At 45.1% G+C, this 21,047-nt stretch overlaps 1 protein-coding gene across 3 annotated transcripts in view; it reads right to left on the bottom strand.

Annotated features, from left to right (window-relative positions):
• Positions 1-21,047, bottom strand: part of LOC146784010 (2'-5'-oligoadenylate synthase 1-like) — a 323,524-nt gene that overhangs the window by 56,241 nt on the left and 246,236 nt on the right. For all 3 annotated transcript variants that reach the window (XM_085633235.1, XM_085633233.1, XM_085633234.1), the window contains exon 4: positions 6,953-7,128. In XM_085633235.1, coding sequence (XP_085489361.1) covers positions 6,953-7,128 — 176 coding nt within the window. The remainder of the gene's footprint in view (positions 1-6,952; positions 7,129-21,047) is intronic.

Raw genomic sequence — 21,047 nt, 5'->3', positions numbered from 1 at the left:
CAGACCCAGCCATATGGAAATCAGTCTTGACCCTGTCCAGCAAATAAACTAGACATAGAGGGGACTTCTAGTTAATTTAATATGTTTATGACCAGTCTACGCATTTCCTACAACTCTTCTCTAATCATTCCTTGAAGGGATTGTTGGCCATACATTGTTGACCAACAGGCAATATAAAATGTTCCTCAGCAAAGTGCCACCACGTGGGGTCCGTTGCATTGCAGAGCTAGCCCAGCCCGATGACGAAGCATGCCACCACTGGTGGGTGGGGGCTTGTGCTCTTAAAAGGAGCTGCTCCTTGTTGATCTGTTGGATCCAGGCCCCCATTTTCGACTCTGGAACCCCCCATTTTTTTCAATGGAACTGCACACTCTTGTTGTTGAGTATTGGTTTAGTTAGGGAGGACGTGTGCTGGACTAAAACTCTCCCTGCCCTTGGTTTTATTTGTTATTGACATACTGAAGTATATTAAAAGTGATGGATTGGAATGCTTGAATTAATATCAGCCACCGCTAATTGCCCATGCTGCATCCCAGTGTCGTTATTTTGCACACCATGCCAAAGCAGTTTGGACACAGCTACATGCAAATCTGACTTGATCCTGCTCCTGCAGGAGCAGTCCAGCCCGAATTGCCAGGACAGGTCCTCCCTGAACCGGAACACAAGCAGGAGGCACAGTAGTGCATGGGCTCTGGAAAAAAGACTCCAGCAATCTGAGGTTTCACAGCATCCTTTAAGTGAACCATCATTATTATAACGCTAGACTATACCTGCATAAAAGTGTGAACGTTCTCCGCTGCAGGAGCGTAACAAACACCCCCGCAGCCCCCGCGGTGCGGGGGGCCCCCAGTCTTCGCTAGGTGAAGGGCCAGCGGCGGTCTGTGCTGGTAAGAGCGGTGAGCGGGCGGGACGGGAGGGACGGGAGGAAGTCGACAGACGATGTAGTAGGGAAAAATAAATAAATAAATCTGAATCCATCGTCTGTTGACATCCCACCAGCCCCGCCCCACCGCACTTACCTGCACGGACTGCTGCTGGATGTAAATTGTCTACAGCATTAGGGCCGGAGACACAGAGTTATACTTAAATTAGCATCTAGGACAGATGCAGCGGGCAGAGAGGTAAACTGCCTTCAACACCAGGGCTAGAGCCACAGATATAGAGTTACATTTCCATCAGCATCTAGTAGAGACTAGAGATGCAGCGGACAGAGACGTAAACTGCCTTCTGCACCAGGGCCAGGGCCACAGACATAAAGTTAAACTCTCATGAGCATCTAGGAGAGATGCAAAGGAACCAGGAGTAAACTGCCTTCAGCACCAGGGCAAGAGGCACAGAGTTAAACTTCCATCAGCATCTAGGACAGATGCAGAGGACAGAGAGGTAAACTGCCTTTGACACGAGGGCTAGAGCCACAGACAAAGTTAAACGCCCATCAGCATCTAGGACAGGTGCAGAGGACTGAGTAGTAAACAGTGGCAGACAGTGCAGGTAAGTGAGGGGGCGGGCGTGGGCAGGGTGGGGAAAGTCGGCAGATGATGGAATAGGGTAAAATAAATAAATCCTATTCCATCATCTGTCGACACCACCCTCACCCCGTCCCACCGCACTTACCTCCACGGACCGCTGCTGTGAAGAGGGCCTCCTCAGCTCTTCGTGAGAGAGAGGCTTGCACTACATTGTTTCTCTTCAATCAGAGCCCAGCCGGAAAAAGGATGGGGGTGGGGGCCCCCAGAGAGAGCAGGAGGCAGCACAGAGGAGAGCTGGCAGGAGAAGGATTGCAGCTCCAGGAACAGGATCTGCTAGGACCCATTGGAAGGTAAGCATTTGCAATATATGGTTTTGCAATATATGCAAGTCATATATGGTTTGGATTGGAATTGTTAGTTGTGGAATTGTGTTGTGTGGATTGGATCTGTGTAGTGAAATAATGTGGCATGGTGTGCAGTGTAATTATATGGAAAGTACTTGTGTAGTATTGAGTGTACTGGAATTATGTGGAGTGGGATTGTGTGTCTTGGAGAGAGATTATCTGGAATGGTATTTTATGTTGTGAAGTGGTATGCAGTGGAGTTTACTTATGTGGCGTGCTGTCAAATATTGTAGAATGATGTGGAATTAGGTGGTGTAGATTGGATGTATGTGGTGTGTTGTGTAATTGTGTTGTTGAATTGAATGACGTAGTTTGTTGTCTAATTATGTGGTGTAGAATGGAAATGAGTAGAGTTCGATTTATGTGACGTGGAAGTGTGCGCTGTTGAGTGAAAATTATGTTGAATGATATTATGAGGCATGGTGTGAACTGTAGTTATGAGGAATGTTGCTACGTGGCATAGACTGGATTTATGTGGAGTGTATTTATGCAATACGGAGTACAGCATAAGTATGTGGAGGTAAATTATGTGGTGTTGAGTGGTATTATGTGGAGTATAATTATGTTGTGTGATGAATTGTGTGGGATGAATTGTGGAATTGTGTGACATGTAGAATTATGTGGCATGGTGTGGTGTATAATTGTGCGGAGTGGAATAATACAGCATGTTGCAGAGTTGTATTTTGTGGAGGGTAATTATGTGTTTTGGAGTGGAGTGTACATTTGTTGTGTGAAGTATAATTATATAGGTTGAAATGGAATTATGTGTAGTTACATTTTGTTGTGTAGAGTGTAATTATGTGGTTTGGAGTGAAGTGGAAATATGTGTTTTTTAATTTTTAGGATTGTAATTATGTGGTATGGAATGTTGTAGGGTTAAATTATTTATAGTTGAATTGTGTGGCATGAAATTATGAGATGTTCAAATGTTCTGTGTGTGGTAGACGTAGCATAGCTGCCAAGGTTTCAGATTGCGATGTGTGACATTTTCATAATTTCAGTGTAATTATGAGTGACATTTCAACGACTATGAATGACACTTTCTCATGAGCAAAATCAAGAAATGAAGAGGAGGAATACATATAGATATTAGAAATTACGCCCATTTGAGCAACTAGAAACTCTAAGAAAGCCACTGAACTTATGTGCTCTGACAGCAGGCTACTGAAAACTGAGCAGAGTCAGATTGTGTAAATGTCACCCATTATTACAGTTAAATTATGAAAAAGTCACACTTACCAATCTGAAACCTTGGCATCTATGAGTGAATCAGTGTGAAAATGTGCTCAAATTGAGGTGTATTCCTCTGCACCCTCATGATGACCAGCCTGCAAGGTGTCTTTGCAAACGTGCAAGCGCCAAGCAGTTTTCCATCAGCTACATGTTAATGTAACTCTACAAAATAAATACATAGGATGTTCTCTGCAGAAATCAGAGGTTTGCCTGCGCCAGGTTTCACTTACTCCAGCACTTTAAAAGTGGAAGTTCATTCAAGGTCCTATCAGACTTCCCATAATGCCTGGTTACTCTGCGTAGAAATGCTGCAAAGTTTTTTTAAATGCTAATCTGTGGTCAGATTAAACCTTCCAAAAAGAGCTGCTTTCATCTATAAGTAATCAGTCCGTTTCTGGGATGCTAAAATCACAGTAAGACCCAGTGACTTATCCTCTAGTGCCTCCTCAGTGATCTTCTGTCTGAGGTAGGGTGCAACTGGGATCTACGTCTTTTAGGACTATGTGGTCTAGACTGCCCTGGTATGCAGTGTTTCGTCCATTTAGCCAGGAGTGTGAGGAGGGGAGATCCGAGCCTGAAGCAGTATGTGCAGTGGTGCATCTGATGCTCCCAGACTAGAATTAGGCCACAGTAGGAACCTAGACCCTCGGCGCAATCAGCTCGTCTGCGGAGTAAGGTCCGTAGGTGCATTAATACAACACCTGCTGGACGGAGGGGGACCTGAGGCCTCTTCTGTGTGTGTGTGTAAATTGGGCCTCACAGGCCTGCGACCAGCAGGCAGAGGCCCGAACTTGAGAGGCTGGATGAGGCAATATAGTAGACTGTTAGAGCATGTCTCTTGATGGACTCTAGTCAAAAGAGGAGCATTGAGGACCGCAGAACGGCCAACAGGTGTTGGATGGCTGCGAGGTGACTGACCACAGTAACAGGTAGAACTACAAGAGATGACTGGAGGTGCTAACCCTCTTAGGAGCAATAATTAATGGCAGTAAGGGGAGGGGAGGTTATGTCTATGCACTCTGAGAGTGTATTGTGCGGTATCAATACAATGTCACCTGGGTACAGTAATGCTTTCGGAAACCGTTGTCACTCATTTAGCAATTACTCAATGTAACACCCCTAATCAGTGCAGCTATATATCTATCTTGCATCTGACGAAATCAACGCTCTGATCCAGGTAAGAGTTACCAATACACCTAGGTCACAGGAGTTACGGGACCTTCACAATTAACGTTTTTGTTTTTCATTCCGGTATGTCTGCTGCTGAAAGTAGCTATTACCGCAATGTGAAAGTTTTGAAGAAAACAAGTAGGAATCAGCCTGGAAACAGACTCCCGCATGTTATTCCTTTAATACTTACTCATCGTTATTTCCGTTCCCCCAACAACAAAACAGCAATGAAATTGGGCATTTCAGCGCTGTGGTGTCATCGTGTTGGAATCTTAGATCCGGGCTTCTCCATTGCAGAGCAGCCGTTTTTGCACATCGCTCCCCACAGGGATGCGGAGGTTATCCCGGGTCACATCACCCACACCAGAACTCCGGTGCCCTTCTCAAGCCCCTAGCTTCCGTCAGGAACCAGTCCTTGCATATGTCACACTCGAAAAGGCTGACATCGTAGGGCTGCCGGTGCATGGCACGCGCCTGCAACAAATCCTCGCGAGACCTAACTTTATGGACATACTACGGAAATACGGAAAAATGTCGTGGGCATAGAAAAGGGACATTCATTACAGGACTACCACACAGGCAGCTGTACTGCATAACAAAATTTACAGCATCGCGTTTAGGAGACAGGGGAAGTATCAGAAAACAGACGGCGGCCACATGGAAATAATACTACACCAGGATTGATTAGCAGCACTGGTACCCGATGATGTGCGATGCCTGTTATGCGTCATTTTGCATTTCAGTGCGGTGATGCGGATCACCACACTTAAATGTGTTAGGTGGCGTGGATTTGGACAAGCTGTGCACGCTAAGGCTTTTATGTAATTAGGTATAAAGTGGACGTTTGTCTATTTTTCTTTGTAAAAATAATATGGACTATTTCTTTACCTTCCGGTACATTTCTGAACAATTTGTTAAGCTAAATTGTATTGTAGCATTGTGTGCACATGCAAGGAGGAACAAGTGTCTGGCAGACATGCAAAAAATCATTCTATGTCTCAGTATTAACTTCCACACTTCTAAGCAGTAATTCCAATCCTAGAATTAGTTACCTGTTTGCTTTACAATGACAGTTAGTAAAACAAATAAGTGCTTTGCCAGCCTGTATAAGTAGCAAAGGTTTTAAAGGGACGCGTTTTCGTGCAAGGTATTGCTTTTCCCAATTGACAGAAGGGATAAAAAACATCTCCAGATAATGATAGGGTTGACAGGAAGGTGCGATAGCAGAATATTGATACGTGTGGATCTGGTGAGGACTGTGGGCAGCAAGTGCTTGATACGCTATTTGCATAAGAAAATACTATAGATTTTTTTCGTTATCCTCCATTAGTTATTAGTAAGGAAAGGGGAAGAGAAGCGTTCACCGACAGCATTCGGTTAGTCTTAGGGAGACAAAGAATGCTGTGGTCTGTGGTAGATGCCGCCCAGCAGTGATAAGTATATGTATCAGGAGCAGCCAATGAAAGGAAGTGGAAATGCGCTTTAGATGTTGCAGGTATTGATGGCTACTGTGCGGTTGCAGACTTCGCTGGGCTGACAGTGGGTGGGGAAATGCTACGTTGTCACTGTAGGTTTAATTACATGAATCGAGCATTTTCTCTGGTGTTTGTCCTTGGGGTACTTGCTGACTGGTGCTACATATGGGATCAGGTTTGCCTTTGACAGGAGGCATAGTTTTGTGGGGTAGATAGTGTAAATTAATGTTGGCGTGAGGAAACATAAATCGGACCCTTTGTACATGTAATATTATTGTGTGCATCATACAGAGGATGAAAGGTAGCAGGAACGGCTTTGATGCCGTAGAGGCTAGCAGGAAGAACTGTTTTGGTGTGGTCAGTTGAGGAGATTGTTTAACATGTTTTAAACTGCTACAGTGGCATTGGGGAGGGCAGCAGCTGAAACGCTCTGTCTTTACTGGTAGGCAGTGGTTAGATGGGGAACGGCCATCAGTCTTTCTGTCGGTGGTGGACAGGGGAGCAGTGGGCGGCGGTCACTGGTTTGCAGTGACATCTGAGGGGTGGTTTTAAAGGTGGGCGGAAAAGCATAACTGCGGCTTTCGTAGAGGTGAGAGTAGAGTTAATGGATGCGTTAGTAGAAGGCACAGAGGCAGTGGTCTGTGTTTGGAGGTGATTAACTGAATGGGCTTCGCTTGAAGGTGGGTCATCAAGTAGAAGGATGTGTTTGGTGGGCCGGCTGGAGGCAGTGTTATGTAACTTTGCTGGAGGGCGCAGCAGCAGTATTTACTGATATATGTAGATTGCCCAATGAAAGGGACGATGTGACCAATGGAGGAACCAGAATCCTTTTTTTATGGCTGGGGTGGGCCCCTACAGTATGGCGGGTCACTGGCCTGAGAGCTCTTGACTGACGAGGGGAACGGGGGGCCCCTCCATGTACTTTGCAGGGGGGCCCCTTAAGTTTCATTATGCCACTGCTCCGCTAACCTGTCCTTGTTCCAGGGCTTTGAAGTGTGACCTTCCTCCCAGCAGTCACTTATCAGTGCTACAGAATGCATGCAATGTGGTTTTCTCCAGCAATGCCCTTTCGGTGTTGAGGAATTCATGTGTGAGCGTCCTCTACTAGTGCCCTCTCAGTAGTGCAGAATACTCCTGGATTTACAACACACTGCTTTTACCACATACCCTGTCCCAGTCACACTGTGTTGTAAATCCGTACCGTTTTGTACCAGTGCTTCACCAGTCGGATCAGACTCTTGACTTTGGTGGGGCGGGAGACAATGAAATCCCTCTGGAGCTCCGTAAAACACGTGGAGAAGTTCTGTCTTGGCGACCAGTTCTGTATGAGTTTCACATAAATCTCAGGGTCCACTCTCTTGCCTGTTTGAAGCTGACCTATCAAAGCAGAAAAGGAAAGAAGTTAACACCGCACTACCCGCTCTTTCCTATGTGCTCTAAATCCCTGGGGAACTAAGCAACTTCAAGCACTTACTTACTATTGCCAACCATTAACACATAAGGGACCAATGAACATTCATTGTCCAGGTGGTAACGTCATCAAAACCATTCAAATAACCTCCTATATCGTAAGAATGCGATACATCAAAAACCCTATAGTGAACATGAACATGTACATTTGCTTAGGTTGAAATTACAAAGTTTGACTCATCATGCTGTCTTTCGAACCGAGGAGAGCGTTTCTAGGCTTTTTGCCTATAGAGAGTCAAATCATGAAGGATTCAATGGTTCAGGACAGGTGGACACAAACGCAGACAGAAGCACCTTTTTTCAAAATCAGAGAATTGGGGCTTTTTGTATTTAACAAAGATTTGGGCTGTCTCCAATAACTTATGCCAACAGCCATCTATTGATGAGCAGAGATCTTGTGTTAGGCAATAAGACTACCAAACAGCAACATTGACTGATAAGAATGCCACAAAGCGCCCAATTCACATATGTATGTTTCTTAAGTCGTAACAGGTAACATTCACGTTTATGGCATTTTGATTATAACTTAGTTCAAAGCAGTAGCAATGCCTGTAATTTTCACTTCTGAACAAGTGACTATTGCTAGCATATTTTATTTTTACAGTATCCTCACAGCTTATAAGGTTCGGTATTGACACCCCATCAATTTCTCTAACTACAAGGCACAGACTGATTTACCAGCACTAAATTTTCCTATTTTGACTCCTTGGTAGAAAAACGAAGTCTTTAGTATATACCACGGGTTATTTGTATAAAGTATATGTTATCAATCAATCAATCATAGGCATTTGTATAGCGCACTGCTCACCTGGAGGGTCTCAAGGCGCTGGGGGGGGGGGGGATCGCTACTGCTCGAACAGCCAGGTCTTGAGTTGCTTCCTGAAGGTGAGATGGTCTTGCGTTGTCCGGAGGTGGATGGGGAGGGAGTTCCATGTCTTGGCTGCCAGGTAGGAGAAGGATCTTCCTCCGGCGGTGGCTCTGCGGATGCGGGGGACGGTGGCGAGAGCGAGGCTGGCGGAGCGGAGCTGGCGGGTGGGCTTGTGGAAGGTCAGGCGGCTGTTGAGGAACTTGGGGCCCAGGTCGTGGAGGGCCTTGTGTGCGTGGGTGAGGAGTCGGAACGTGATTCTTTTGTTGACGGGGAGCCAGTGCAGGTCTCTCAGGTGTCCGGAGATGTGGCTGTGTCGGGGGATGTCCAGGATGAGTCGTGCTGAGGCGTTCTGGATCCGTTGGAGTTTCTTCTGGAGTTTGGCGGCGGTGCCGGCGTAGAGGGCGTTCCCGTAGTCCAGCCGACTGGTGACGAGGGCCTGGGTGACCGTCTTCCTGGTCTCGGTGGGGATCCACCGGAAGATCTTTCGAAGCATGCGCAGGGTGTTGAAGCATGAAGACGAGACGGCGTTGACTTGTCTGGTCATCGAGAGGGAGGAGTCCAGGATGAAGCCTAGGTTGCATGCGTGGTCCGTTGGCTTGGGGGTGGCTCCCAGGGCGGGGGGCCACCAGGAGTCGTCCCAGGCGGAGGGTGATGATCCCAGGATGAGGACCTCCGTCTTGTCTGAGTTCAGTTTCAGGCGGCTGTTCTTCATCCATTCGGCGACGTCTTTCATCCCTTCGTGTAGGCTGGCGGCGTCCGGGTCGCTGGTGAGGGAGAGGATCAGCTGGGTGTCGTCGGCGTAGGTGATGATCTTGAGGTTGTGTTGACGTGCGATGGTTGCGAGGGGGCTCATGTAGACGTTGAAGAGGGTGGGCTGAGCGATGACCCTTGTGGAACGCCGCAGATGACTTTGGTGGCCGCTGACCGGAACGGGGGGAGGCGGACTCTCTGGGTTCTTCCGGCGAGGAATGAGGTGATCCACTCCAGGGCCTTCTCCTGGATGCCGGTGTTGTTCAGGCGCTGTACCAGGGTGCGGTGGCAGACAGTGTCGAACGCTGCGGAGAGGTCCAGGAGGATGAGGGCCGCAGTTTCCCCGTTGTCCATTAGGGATCTGATGTCGTCTGTGGCTGCGATGAGGGCGGTCTCCGTGCTGTGGTTGGCTCGGAAGCCGGATTGTGAGTGGTCAAGGGATCCGTTGGTCTCGAGGAAGGCGGCTAGCTGTCTGTTGATGGTCTTCTCGATGACTTTGGCAGGAAACGGGAGGAGTGAGATGGGGCGGTAGTTCTTGAGGTCGGAGGGGTCTGCAGTTGGTTTCTTCAGCAGGGCACTGATCTCGGCGTGTTTCCAGCACTCCGGGAAGGTGGCGGTGTTGAAGGAGGCGCTGATGATATCGCGGAGGTGGGGTGCGATGATGTGGTCGGCCGTGTTGAAGATGTGGTGTGGGCAGGGGTCCGTAGGGGATCCGGAGTGGATGGTGTTCATTGTGCGTGTTGTGTCTTCGGTGCTGACTGGGGTCCAGGTGCGGAGGGTGGCAGTGGGGGGCATCGGTTCGGTGGTGGGGTTCGTGTTTCAGGCTACTATTGTGGTACTTCTTTTCAGTCTCTCAGAGGTCTATAGTTCCGCATTTGTTCTTCTTGAGTCCCAGAGTTGCTGCTATGGTCATCATTTGATTTTCTGTTCATAAGAGTCACGAGACAAGAGAGTGTGGATTCAATCATCCTACTCCCCCCCCCCCCCACAGTATACATGTTGTCTATGAAGAATCAATTCACTTAATGTCTTAAAGTATACATACTGCCATATTTACCTTAAATTATGTTGACCCTCTTTGGAATCCTTAACGTATACAATGAAAACACAGAATCAGCTTATTATATGCCAAGGTAAACAATACATTTTACAAAGATTAAATTCATTCAAAGGCGGTAGCAAAAACTTATGAATAGAAATGCTAGAATCATTCTTATTCAATGGGAATTGGTCTGAGTATCATTTCTATTCTAAAGCACACTAATAACCTATCTAAGGGAAACCATTCAGCAGGAGGAAAGTAAGTTGGCACTAAGTCCTAATTTGAAGAGGAAAGTGCAATAGTTTTAAGTTTCAGACAAAACCTTAAGTGATCATTGTAGGCTGAGTCAGAGCTGCTACATGTATGATCATCATAGGCCTGGATGAGAGGCTGAAACTTCTATGATCATAATGGGCCCAGTTGGTGCTGCAACTTGTGTGATCATTGTAGACGTGGACAAGGGTCGGAGCTGCTGTGATTGTTGTAGCCCCGGAAGGGGATTACAACTACAGTGATCATCGTGGGCCTGGTTAGGATCTGACCTCCCTCTAGTCCAATTGGGAATACAACTGCTGTGACTACAGTTAGCTTGAGTTGGGCTTGAATTGTTTTTTGCCCACCCCACCATTGGAGACCGCCGAGGCAGGGTCAGTGCTTTTGGTGGCACCAAGGGCTCAAAAGACTGAGGCTGGGTGCGAGCACAGACAAATGTGGTCTGCACTCTGCTTCTGCTTACTCGTCACAGCCCTCGCATTAGTCACGTGGGAGGGCTGCCCAAGGCCTCAAGGACTCAAGCGTACCTACTTAGTATCACAAGGGGGTTAGACTGAGCATGGAGTCCATATTTGACTGTGAGCTAGAAAAGGCTGCATGTGTGTTTAAGTCACACTGTTTACTGATTTCAGAGAAGGGAGACCCCACGGATACGAATTGCACCCAGGGACACCAACATGTACAACGTATTACCTCAAGTAGTACTTCGTACAGCTGTGTGATTAAAAGTACTTTCTTTCTTTGAAAACTAAGCACTGAGTTAGACACTGGAATTTCTGTCTGTTGATTGACTGTAGAGAACTGAGCATGAACACTCCACACTACCTCCCCAAGAAGCCTCCTTGTCTTGCCACTGAGAATCAAGTGCAGAAGGGGTTGTACTTTGCCCAGTTTGAAGAGACTTAGTAGGACCCAAGGACACCAACGGCACAGGACCCCATCTCCCACAGTTGGTGTCCAATTGCCCCCTGAACAGGGTTTTAGAGCATAGTACATTACTTTCAAATGCCAAGAGTAAAAGGATTATAGCCAACAAATGTTTCACCCTTTTGGTGCACCTCATCCAGGGCTTTCTCCAGGCAGTTTTGTTAAGCAGAATTCAGCCGATTTTATAATACAGCAAAGTTATTTAGCTATTCTCCGTGCAGTATTTGTGCTGTCCATTCACTGTACAGCGTATATGAACACAAACCAGTATTAAAAACACCTTATTGGGAATCGAACAGCATTCCTCCCTCCATCAGGCTTCTAAAAATGTTTTATGTTTAGATAAAGATGCATTTTCATCGTCGTTTAGCTGATCTGTGTCATTTCGGAAGGGTAACATCCATATGCAAATATGCCATTATATAGACCAGTGGGAGCAGTACACAAGTACGACCGCCTTGTTGTATTTGTTTCTCATCAGAAGGGCAATCGCAGAGAAGAAGCACGACTGGCGTGTGTGAAGGGTAGGTTTGTTTGAGGAATCCATCCTTTATTGTTTGCTACAGAGGCACTAAACTGGGCAATGTTGTTTGCAATCTACATAAGACTCTATTTTCAAATATATAAAGAAGAATTGAGATAATTCATTTTAATGTGGAAGCCACCAACATATATTTACTCTTGCACAAAATAGGAGTGATTGATCTCGTGACAAACCTCCTGTTTAGCAAAGCACTCAAATGCTCACTGCAACATCAGCAAAACATCTAAACATTCCTGTTTCATATATATATTCTTCGGTCTTCATTGTCTTTTCCTACACATATGATATTCTGTGATGATGTGTCGTCCCTTTATGTTGCTTTGCTTTGCTGATGCATTCATCTTTTCAAAGTTGTATTACTGTTTAATACTTGGAATTTCTTATAGCGCTCAAACACGGGTTGTGTAAGGATTTACGCTGTCTAGAGAGCCAGGAAATAACCAAAGAATTGACAAAGCCTATAGATCTGGTTTGCATTTTGAGGCCTGACTTAAATATAACCAGACTGGGAAAGCAAACCCACACGCACAAGTGTGTGGGTAGCTTTCTAAACCCCGTACAACAGGTCTCGCGCTGCACGAGCAGTTTTACGCACTGCAACGCAGGTGCGAGACCTAAAAAGCCCACTGCAGTGAAAAAACTAACTACTTTCTGTACACCATGCATCCATGCAAAAATAATTACGTTTGACACGCAAAATAGACTCTCACTGCAGAACAGGGCACTCGATATAAGGCGCTAGGGTAGACAAACAGCCATTAGCATAAAGTGAGAGTGCAATACTCCTCTGGGTGGAGCCAAATTTCACTCTATATATTTTAAAGCGCTGGTAACAATAGGTGAAACACAGCTGTGCTGTTAAGCCAGACATAAAAAGAAACAGATTACTTTTTTCCGAGACTTTGCTACTGATGTCGACCTCTGCATGAGATGGGATACTTACTGATGAGAGGCTGAGCATTTAAGTTTTACTGTGTAAGAAAATAAAGTGACAGCCCCTGTCAAATAGAGAATGGTTGAGACTGAACCAAGAGGAGTTTCCCAGTGACGATTCTAAAGCAGGGCGAAGATATTTCCCATTGGTAGAGGGAGCCCCTGCGGAGTGCTCAAAGCAAGGATGAAAATACTAAGGATATTTTTCAATATAGTCTGGGCTTAAGTAGGCAATAGTTCTTCTGAGGTATCAGTGAGTGAACTGAGATTTTTCCACACCATTTGTAAAAATATTTATCTCCAGAAGTATTTCAGACTCCAGGAAAGGTAACACAACTCTACTTTTGCTAAGCGCTCAGGCTGAACAGTAACTAGCAAGGTACTGACTAGACACACCATATCAACACACCAGTCTCTTTATGGTTTACAGGCCTGCATGTAAACATTTTCTGTTTATCCTACAGATGTCAGTGGAATAGTTCTGTTTGATAAAAATGTTTTTTGGTCCTTCAGTATTTGATCCTCAGGGATCAAATACAATAGAGAGAGTAGTCCAAGCTTACTTAGAGAAGGGATGTGGATTGGAAACTCAGAGAAATGAATGAATGAGGTCGGCGGTGGGTAGGTGCCCGTGTAATAAAGCACCAGGACCAGACAGGGTCACAATTGATCTCTTTAAGAGTAATATAACATCTGGGCCCCAATCCTGGTGAATGTATCACTGAGTGTGATTTCCACAGATCCCCCGGAATACTGGTCCAAAGCTATAATCGCCCCGATTTTCAATAAGAGCGATGGGGTGATCCTCAATGTCATGACCCAATATCTTTAATTGATGCAACTGCAAAAGAATTGGTGTAAATAATTTTGGATCACCTGGAAAATTGGGCCAATGAGAATAACATTCTACACTGGCCCAGTATGGATTTAGGTTAAAAAAACAATGTGATATGGAGGAACAGATATCAAAAATATTACACTAGAGTACCTTTAATTACTCTTATGTATAGGATCTCAATCCATTCCAAATTAATTCTATTTTTTAATACAGTCACATTCATAATTCATTCCAGGTCAGAACCATATTTTATTTCTTATTTCATATCAGGTTGAGACCAAAGATCTTTTAGTTTTTTTTCATCCAAAAATTATATATACACATACAATACATACAAAGTTACAAACAATCGGAGGCAAGATGGAGGCAGCGTGATTACTGCAGCAGCAGCTCCTTCCCCCCGCTCTGCTCCGTGCTTTGTGTCCCGCGCTCCATCAAGCATAACAGAACACACTCACCTGATTTCACAGACTTGAGGATTTCGCTTGAGTTTTTGTCTGGATCTGACTCGACGGTGCCCGGGGTCCGGGGGTCTACACAGATGTTCTGGCTGGGACTGGGACAGGGCAGGCGATCTTGCACTGCAGTGCCGGCTGAGATCTCAGACTCCTGCGTGCATAGATACCCGTCGGGTGATAGAGCGCTATATAAGCACCTCATTACATTACATTACATTACATTACATAGAGGCGGTAAGGACAGTGGTGGAACACCGATAGACGTGCTGGTGGGAATTGCAAGGATGCCACCCAAATTGGCAAAGCAGCTGAAAGAAGCAGCATCCAGAAATTCACCACAAATATATCTGCGCCAAGGTAACAGTCTGGATTCCCCCTTAAGTTTTGGGGCTTTGGCAGGCAAACCTAATGTGCCCGCAACGCTAAAAAGCAAGCAGAGAGTGGAGGGGTAGGGGGACGGAGGATTCAGACCGAGCGCACCAGGGGGCGGAAAGGGATGAATTCAAAAGTTTAAGAAGAAGTGGGGGCTGCCTCTGAAGGGGAAAAAGCAAAATACACTTTCTATACCACCTCAACCCACTATTACTGCATACTTTAAACAAACTGCAGATGGTACGCTGGAACACATAATAGAACCTCTTGGCAATTCAATTTCAAATGCTTTATTAATTTTGAAATAGAGAGAGAATCAGGAACAACCCATGGGTGTGTAACAATGTTAAGATAAGGACAAGGTGTGCATACGCCAAAAGGTCGACATTGGAATAGCAAAAATACATTGGCTGCACAAAATTTAAACCTGAGAGATACCTCTAAAAATCGTTCCTGAAAGAGAGAAGAAAGTTGAAGAAAGGAAAGAATAAAAAGAAAGATGAGCAGAGGAGAACTTTTGCTTCTCTTGGCAATTCAGACTCAGAGATGGTTGTTCGCAATTTGAGTACCGATCGGAAGGGCGTTATGGGTGAGAATTTTGTAAACGCGGAAAAACAGGACTAGATTGCCAGGAATAGCAAAGTTGCTCAGAAGGAAAAGGAATCGGGAAAAGAAACAGGAAGAGAAACGGAAAAGGACACAGAATTTGGCGTCAACAGGGATGATGATAATGAGGTTATGACTGACCGCCAAACCAGTGTGCTAATAATTGACGGGGCTTCCGGGGAGATGGGAGCTGTCAGAGGTTCTGAAGATCTGTTACTAGCAGCATGAGATATTATTTCTGATGGAACAGATAAGTTTACTCCCTCACTGAGGAGTCACTATCAGGTGTAACCGACTCGGACCACAGTGAGCACGACAACAGCTTGTCTTCGTCAGGCTCCAGCACTTTGGGAGCACCAGAAACAGCGCTGAAGCAACAGAAATCGCGAATAAATCTTAAGGGGGGGCAAAGGCCACATCGAGACCCAGAAAAAAAAAGTAAGGCGTTCAGCCGGTCCCGGCCTGAAGTGGGACTATTCACACACAAGAATAACCGGCCCAATGGTTTTGACAACTGAACAGGCGGTATCTCCCACTGGTGCACCTCAGGCAAAGGGAATAACAGATATGAATTCTGCATTGAGCATGATATTGGATGCTATAAAAGAACATAGTGCTGAGACCCGGGCTGACGGAAAAAAAAGCAAGGCAGGCTTCTAAAAAACTGTCGGGAGCGATACGGAAAGTCGGAAAAACCTGTGCAGAGATCAGGGAGCGGAATAACTTTTTGGAAGAGAGAACAACGGTGGTCGAAAAGGAGTTCTCCGACATTAAAGAGGATACCAAAACCCATGATGCACAGCTCACTGATGCTATGTGGAAGCTGAAGGACATGGAAAATCGTATGAGGAGGAATAACCTCCACTTCTTAGGGATAAAGGAGGGCTTGGAAGGGGAGGACATTCGTTCCTTCATTGTAAATCTGCTTAAAGATTCCTTTCCTGAGCTTACAGGGTGGGAATGGGAGCGGGAAGTCCAGAGGGTCCACAGGTTCCCCTTCAACAGACATATAAACTCTGGTAGAGACACAACCCAACCAAGAGCCATATTAGTTTTTTTTGGTAATTACATACTTAGGCAGGCTATTTTTTTAAAAGCCTGACCCGAGGCCAGACGGCAATATAAAGAGTCCTCTTTTTTTGTACGCCCAGATTTTTGTCATGTCTCCGTGGAGAGTAGATGGTGACTTCGGCAAAGGATTAAGCCTTTTCAGGATGCTTGGTTTGAGGCCTTTTTACTCTCCCCTGCTAGGCTGAAGACGATTGTAAGAGGACCGGTTACTTTTTTCACCTCTGAAATTCAGGCTAGAGAGTATCTGGAGCAAAGCCAGTCAGATAAAAGAAATGTCTGAGGTATCAATGTAACTGTGGGGTTAATTTAAATAAGAATGTCCTCTTTTTCTCTTTCTCTTTTTTTTTTTTGGGTGTCAGTAAAAGGTATTATATGCATCATTCTTACTATATGTTCTTTATTCCTCCCCTCTGCTTTTTCTCTTTCCTTCTTCTTGTTTTCTTATTGACGCTTTTGGTTTGATAAAGAGCAGAGAGAGCTTAGGGGGTGGGAGCGCTGTGATGTTCTTTCCTGTCTCCATCACGCAGACCTTTTGTCTGGGAGGGGAGGGAGGGGGAGGGAGAGGGGGTGTCGGGGGAAGGGACCGGGAGGTACGGCGGCTACGAGAAGTGTAAATTGCAGCAGAAGCAAGAAGCTTACTACGGGTATTATTTTACATGGTTACTAATGGTTAGAGAGCAGCTTGGAAGAAAGATTGTACAAATCGGTTTGCAGGATCAATACAGTATTAATTCAGATTTGGCAGTACAGCTGGAAACAATAGTTTTGGGGAACTATGGCTAAAGTTTGGATAGGGACTATAAATATATGTTGGCTCAACGATGGGGCTAAGAGGAGGCGAGATCTTGCAATATTTCTTGAATGAGCAGAAAAAAGAGGTAGAACAGATTTAACAGTTTTATCAAAAACTTGCCCGACTAGAAACAGAATTGATTAGTACCGTGTCATGTGGTGGGGAGGTGGTAAGAATTTTTTGCTCTATTAACATTACCAAAGCTTGTCCGAATGATTTTTCCCGCAGGTCGCGAGACCTTTAGTAGGTGAAACAAGCATTGGCATAGCCAATAGGTCTCGCCTTTGGGACCTTATAAGTGTTTAGCCAGAGCTTTTGGCTTTGCCAATGTTTTTAAGCTATGTTGTAGAGCATTGTGGCTGCTGTGCAGCAAGTTGAAAAGTTATGATAAAAAAGTGTTTAAGCATTTTTGTTACCATATATTTATATAACTAAGAAGCCATTATGTACAACTGAATGACCCGATTAAAAAAGAATTAACATAAAAAATGTCTTCTAGTTTTTTGTTCTTGCAGTGCTGGCAAATAATGCTTGTTTATTTATTGTTGATTTATTTCTTTGTTTTGTTATGCGATGGGGACATAAACAACGAGACGGTTGAGGTTGGGAAATAGTACCTGAATTACAACACAAGCAGCGGACAGACTTTAGGGGAGAATCAACAGATGCCAGATTCCGTGGAGAGACTGAGGTGGTGCTGAGTGGTACTGAGTTCTGGTTTGCTAATATGGAGGTGATGCTGAATGATACTCAGGTGGTGCTGAATTATTGTGAGGTGGTGCTAAAGTGGTGGTGTGCTGGTGCAGAGATGATGCTCAGGTGATGCTGAGTGATACTGAGGTGATGCTGAGTGATGCTGAGTTATGTGGAGGTGGTGTTGCTGCACTGGTGCTCAGGTGGTGCTGAGTAAAACTGAGTAAATGCTGTGTTGATGCTGAAGTAGTGCTGCGTTAGTGCTGAATTGCTGCTGAGGTGGGGTTGCGCTTGTGGTGGTGCTGTGCTAATGCAGAGGTGGTGCTGTGCTGATGCTGAGATGGTGGTGCGCTGATGTTGTGGTGGTGCTGGGCTGGTAGTGAGGGGGTTCTGCACTGGTGCTGTACTGATGCTGAGTTGGTGCTGAGTTGCAGGTGAGAGTTTTGTATATTTCGTTTTTTGGGGGGCGAAGAGTTGGGAAAGACTGCTTGGGTTCTGAATGTGTACTGATCGACTTGTATGATATTGTGCATGCAGGAGTATGCCTCGGCTGCTGGACATCTATGTTTTTAAGGCAATCACGATATATCCGAGGAGAGATTCTATATTTGTTTCAGCAGCTTAAGTGAGTAATGCTTAGGGAGGAAGACAAACAGTTAAATAAGCAGGGACAGACGGGAGGAGGGGTGGGGTGGGGAGGACACAGGAGATAAAGTTAAATTCAGGCCTGCTCGATATTTATTACTGCAGCTGAAAACAGCATCTGAAGTGTGCGAAGCTTATTTAAAGCTGGTAACGTAATCTTTCATTTGATTCTGATGCCCTCACTATAGGTTCCTGCTTCGACAGTGCAGAATCAGGCAGCGAGACTTATCTATAAAACCCCGAAGTGGCAATCCGCAAAGCCTCTGCTGCACAAACTGCATTGGCTACCTATTGCACAGAGGGCAGCCTTCAAGGTCGGCTGCCTGACTTTCAAAGCCCTCCATGGCAACAGCCCAGACTTCATTAAAGCTCTTATTACGAAGCACCTTCCGGCTCGCAACCTTCGGCGGCCCATCTCCATCTGCTGGCAGCCCCAACCTTTAAACAAAAAAACTGGGAGGACGCAGATTTGCCTACCTGGCTCCCAAGCTATGGAACCCCCTTCCACTGTCGATCAAGACCTGCGGCTCCCTACTCAACTTTAGAAAATCCCTAAAAACCCTGCTCTTCACCACCTCTGGTTAGCCTATCTCGCTACAAACTCTGTACTCTGCTAGCGCCAGGAAACTTATGGCGTCAGTGCGCTTTATAAATGTTGCTTAAGATAAGATAAGATAAGACACTTGACTTGCTACTGCCCATGTAATATTTGTCAATAGAGGAAGGCGTGTGCACACTGCAATGGGCCACCATATGTGATGCCACTAATCTCGAAATGTATGCTCGGCGGATTTTTAAAACTTACGTCCTACAACTATGGTGGCCACTCTTGTTAGTTTAATTAGGTTCACTGGCACTAAGACTACATTACCCAGAATGCATTACGTTGTGTCGATGTATGGGCAGTGAGAAGAGATTGTGTGTCCAATGATGGTTTCCTAGTTTGCTATTCGGAGGTTCAGTCTCTTTTGTTGTTGGTACCTCTAGTCTAACATTACGCCTGCTGCTCTGAGTGAAGAGTGGTGGTCAAAAACCTTACAAAGGAAGCATACAAATTAAGCACAATTTTTGTTTAGGAAAAGCAAAACATAAAAGTTCATGTTCTGAAAACAAACATAGCCCTGTTATTGCCTGTGACTGCAAAATACAAGAAAATGACTAACTGAATAAACATTTTGTTGTTTGGCAAACGAAACAGACACCAGAAGAGTCAATAGTATCACCTTCATACGGCAAGTGTCAGGCCATTGTAGGGGAATCCTAAAAAAGCAATGTAACACGAGTGCCGGGGGGAGGGGGTGGTACCATTGTGCTAAAAGTATCGTGGCCTCAGTGCTTAATTTGGGCCGGAGCTTTCCGGTGCTGAGCACCGGCACTTAATTGGCTTCCGGTGTTCGGCACCGGCACCTAATTGTCAAGACCACACTTAGGGCAGTCTGCCACAAGGTGGGGCTGCTCATGTAATTTAGAGATTAGCAGTATAACAGTGTTTAGGAAAACAATATACATTAAAAATTACTAATACCTGCCTCCCCAGCCATTCCTTTAGCTTTGGGGACCTGGAATAATCTGAACTGTCGCATTCACATGCAAGAGAGATGGTCAGTAGTTGTTTTGGCAGAGATGGCAGGGGTGATGGGCGGTGCAAGCTGCAGTGGCCTCCTGGTCAGAGCCCTGGCACTTCATATTTTACAAATTAAGCACTGCGTGGCCTGTGTAATTTCCATTTGGTCACGTGGCTGCAAACATTAGATTCAAATAAGTTCCTATTTTTCTATTTTTTCATCCACATAGAGGGCAGAGCAGTATTATCAGATTTCTAGTACGCAAAAAGGCAAAATGGCAGAGGCATTTTCCAATTCCAACACAGTTGTTGGGATGATACAAAATCGAAGTGTCATTGCAGTTTTAAGGAAAGGAAAAAGCAAAAATTAAGTTAATTATGGAAACCTGCTATATCCACATCGAAAACAAATATTCCTCTTACGGGAGTCTCAGTTAATGAAGATTGTGGATGGTACAATAACAAAACATAAGTTTCAAATAACACATTTAGTTAGAACTATATTAATTAACATTCACCTGCAGAAAGAAATCTGGTTTTTGACCGCTCATTGTTAGTACTTCATAGAAAATGTCCTGGTCAAAATAAGACAAATTCATACTTTACACTCCAATATAGCCACTGTGAGACAAAGGGACTGATTCATAAAGATAAACTTGTTGTTTGTGAATACCAAAACAGTAGCAAACTTACTAGACTGTCTAAGTCTAGCTTTGTGAATCGGGCTCACAGACAGGAAGTGTGCGCATGTGACATGTCCAGCAGGCAATAGTCTGGCATATGCGTTCCCCGGAATGAATTCTGTACAGCCTAGGCATGGGCCAAAACATGACTACTGTGGAAGAAACTTGGCAAAAGTGAAGCTGGCTAGCGGAATTCAAATTTGCTGTCAATCAAAATACTTTATTTCCCAGAATTAAATTCTTACAGAAATATTGCACATTACCCAAATTTGCTGTTGCTAATCCATCCCCAAGTTGTTCTTCAACCCGACGAAGCTCTGCTTCAGCATGTCAACCACATTAATGCTGCACTAGTGCAGGCTTCATAGTAAACTCACTACATGAAATCATCAAAACACAAATTCGCAGCTTCACATTCACCCAAAGCAAAGTTATCGAAAGGGTTCACAAAGAACAAAAAACATGGTTTACAAATTCGGTACAGTGTATTGGCAGGGAAACAAAGGAAGTACATTAGCAGGTGGGATTTGTGTAGAAACTTGTGTTATCTCCCCAGCCCATACATTATTAAAGGAGAGGATCCTTTTTGATGCAGTGCAGTTTGTGGTTTCCGAGATATGTCCTCATCTGACTACTGATGCAAACCACTTTGCTGCAGTTTAACCGGCTACACAGCGTCCTACACAGACAACTCACCCCAATAAATTACCCAAACACAAGTTGCAAATTCCTCGAAAAGCAAAATCTGAAATATGTGCTATGAATG

This window comes from Triturus cristatus, chromosome 11 (assembly GCF_964204655.1).
Source record: "Triturus cristatus chromosome 11, aTriCri1.1, whole genome shotgun sequence".
NCBI lineage: Eukaryota > Metazoa > Chordata > Amphibia > Caudata > Salamandridae > Triturus > Triturus cristatus.
The sequence above is the reverse complement of the archived record's forward strand: the minus strand, read 5'-3'. Positions and strand labels throughout refer to the sequence as shown.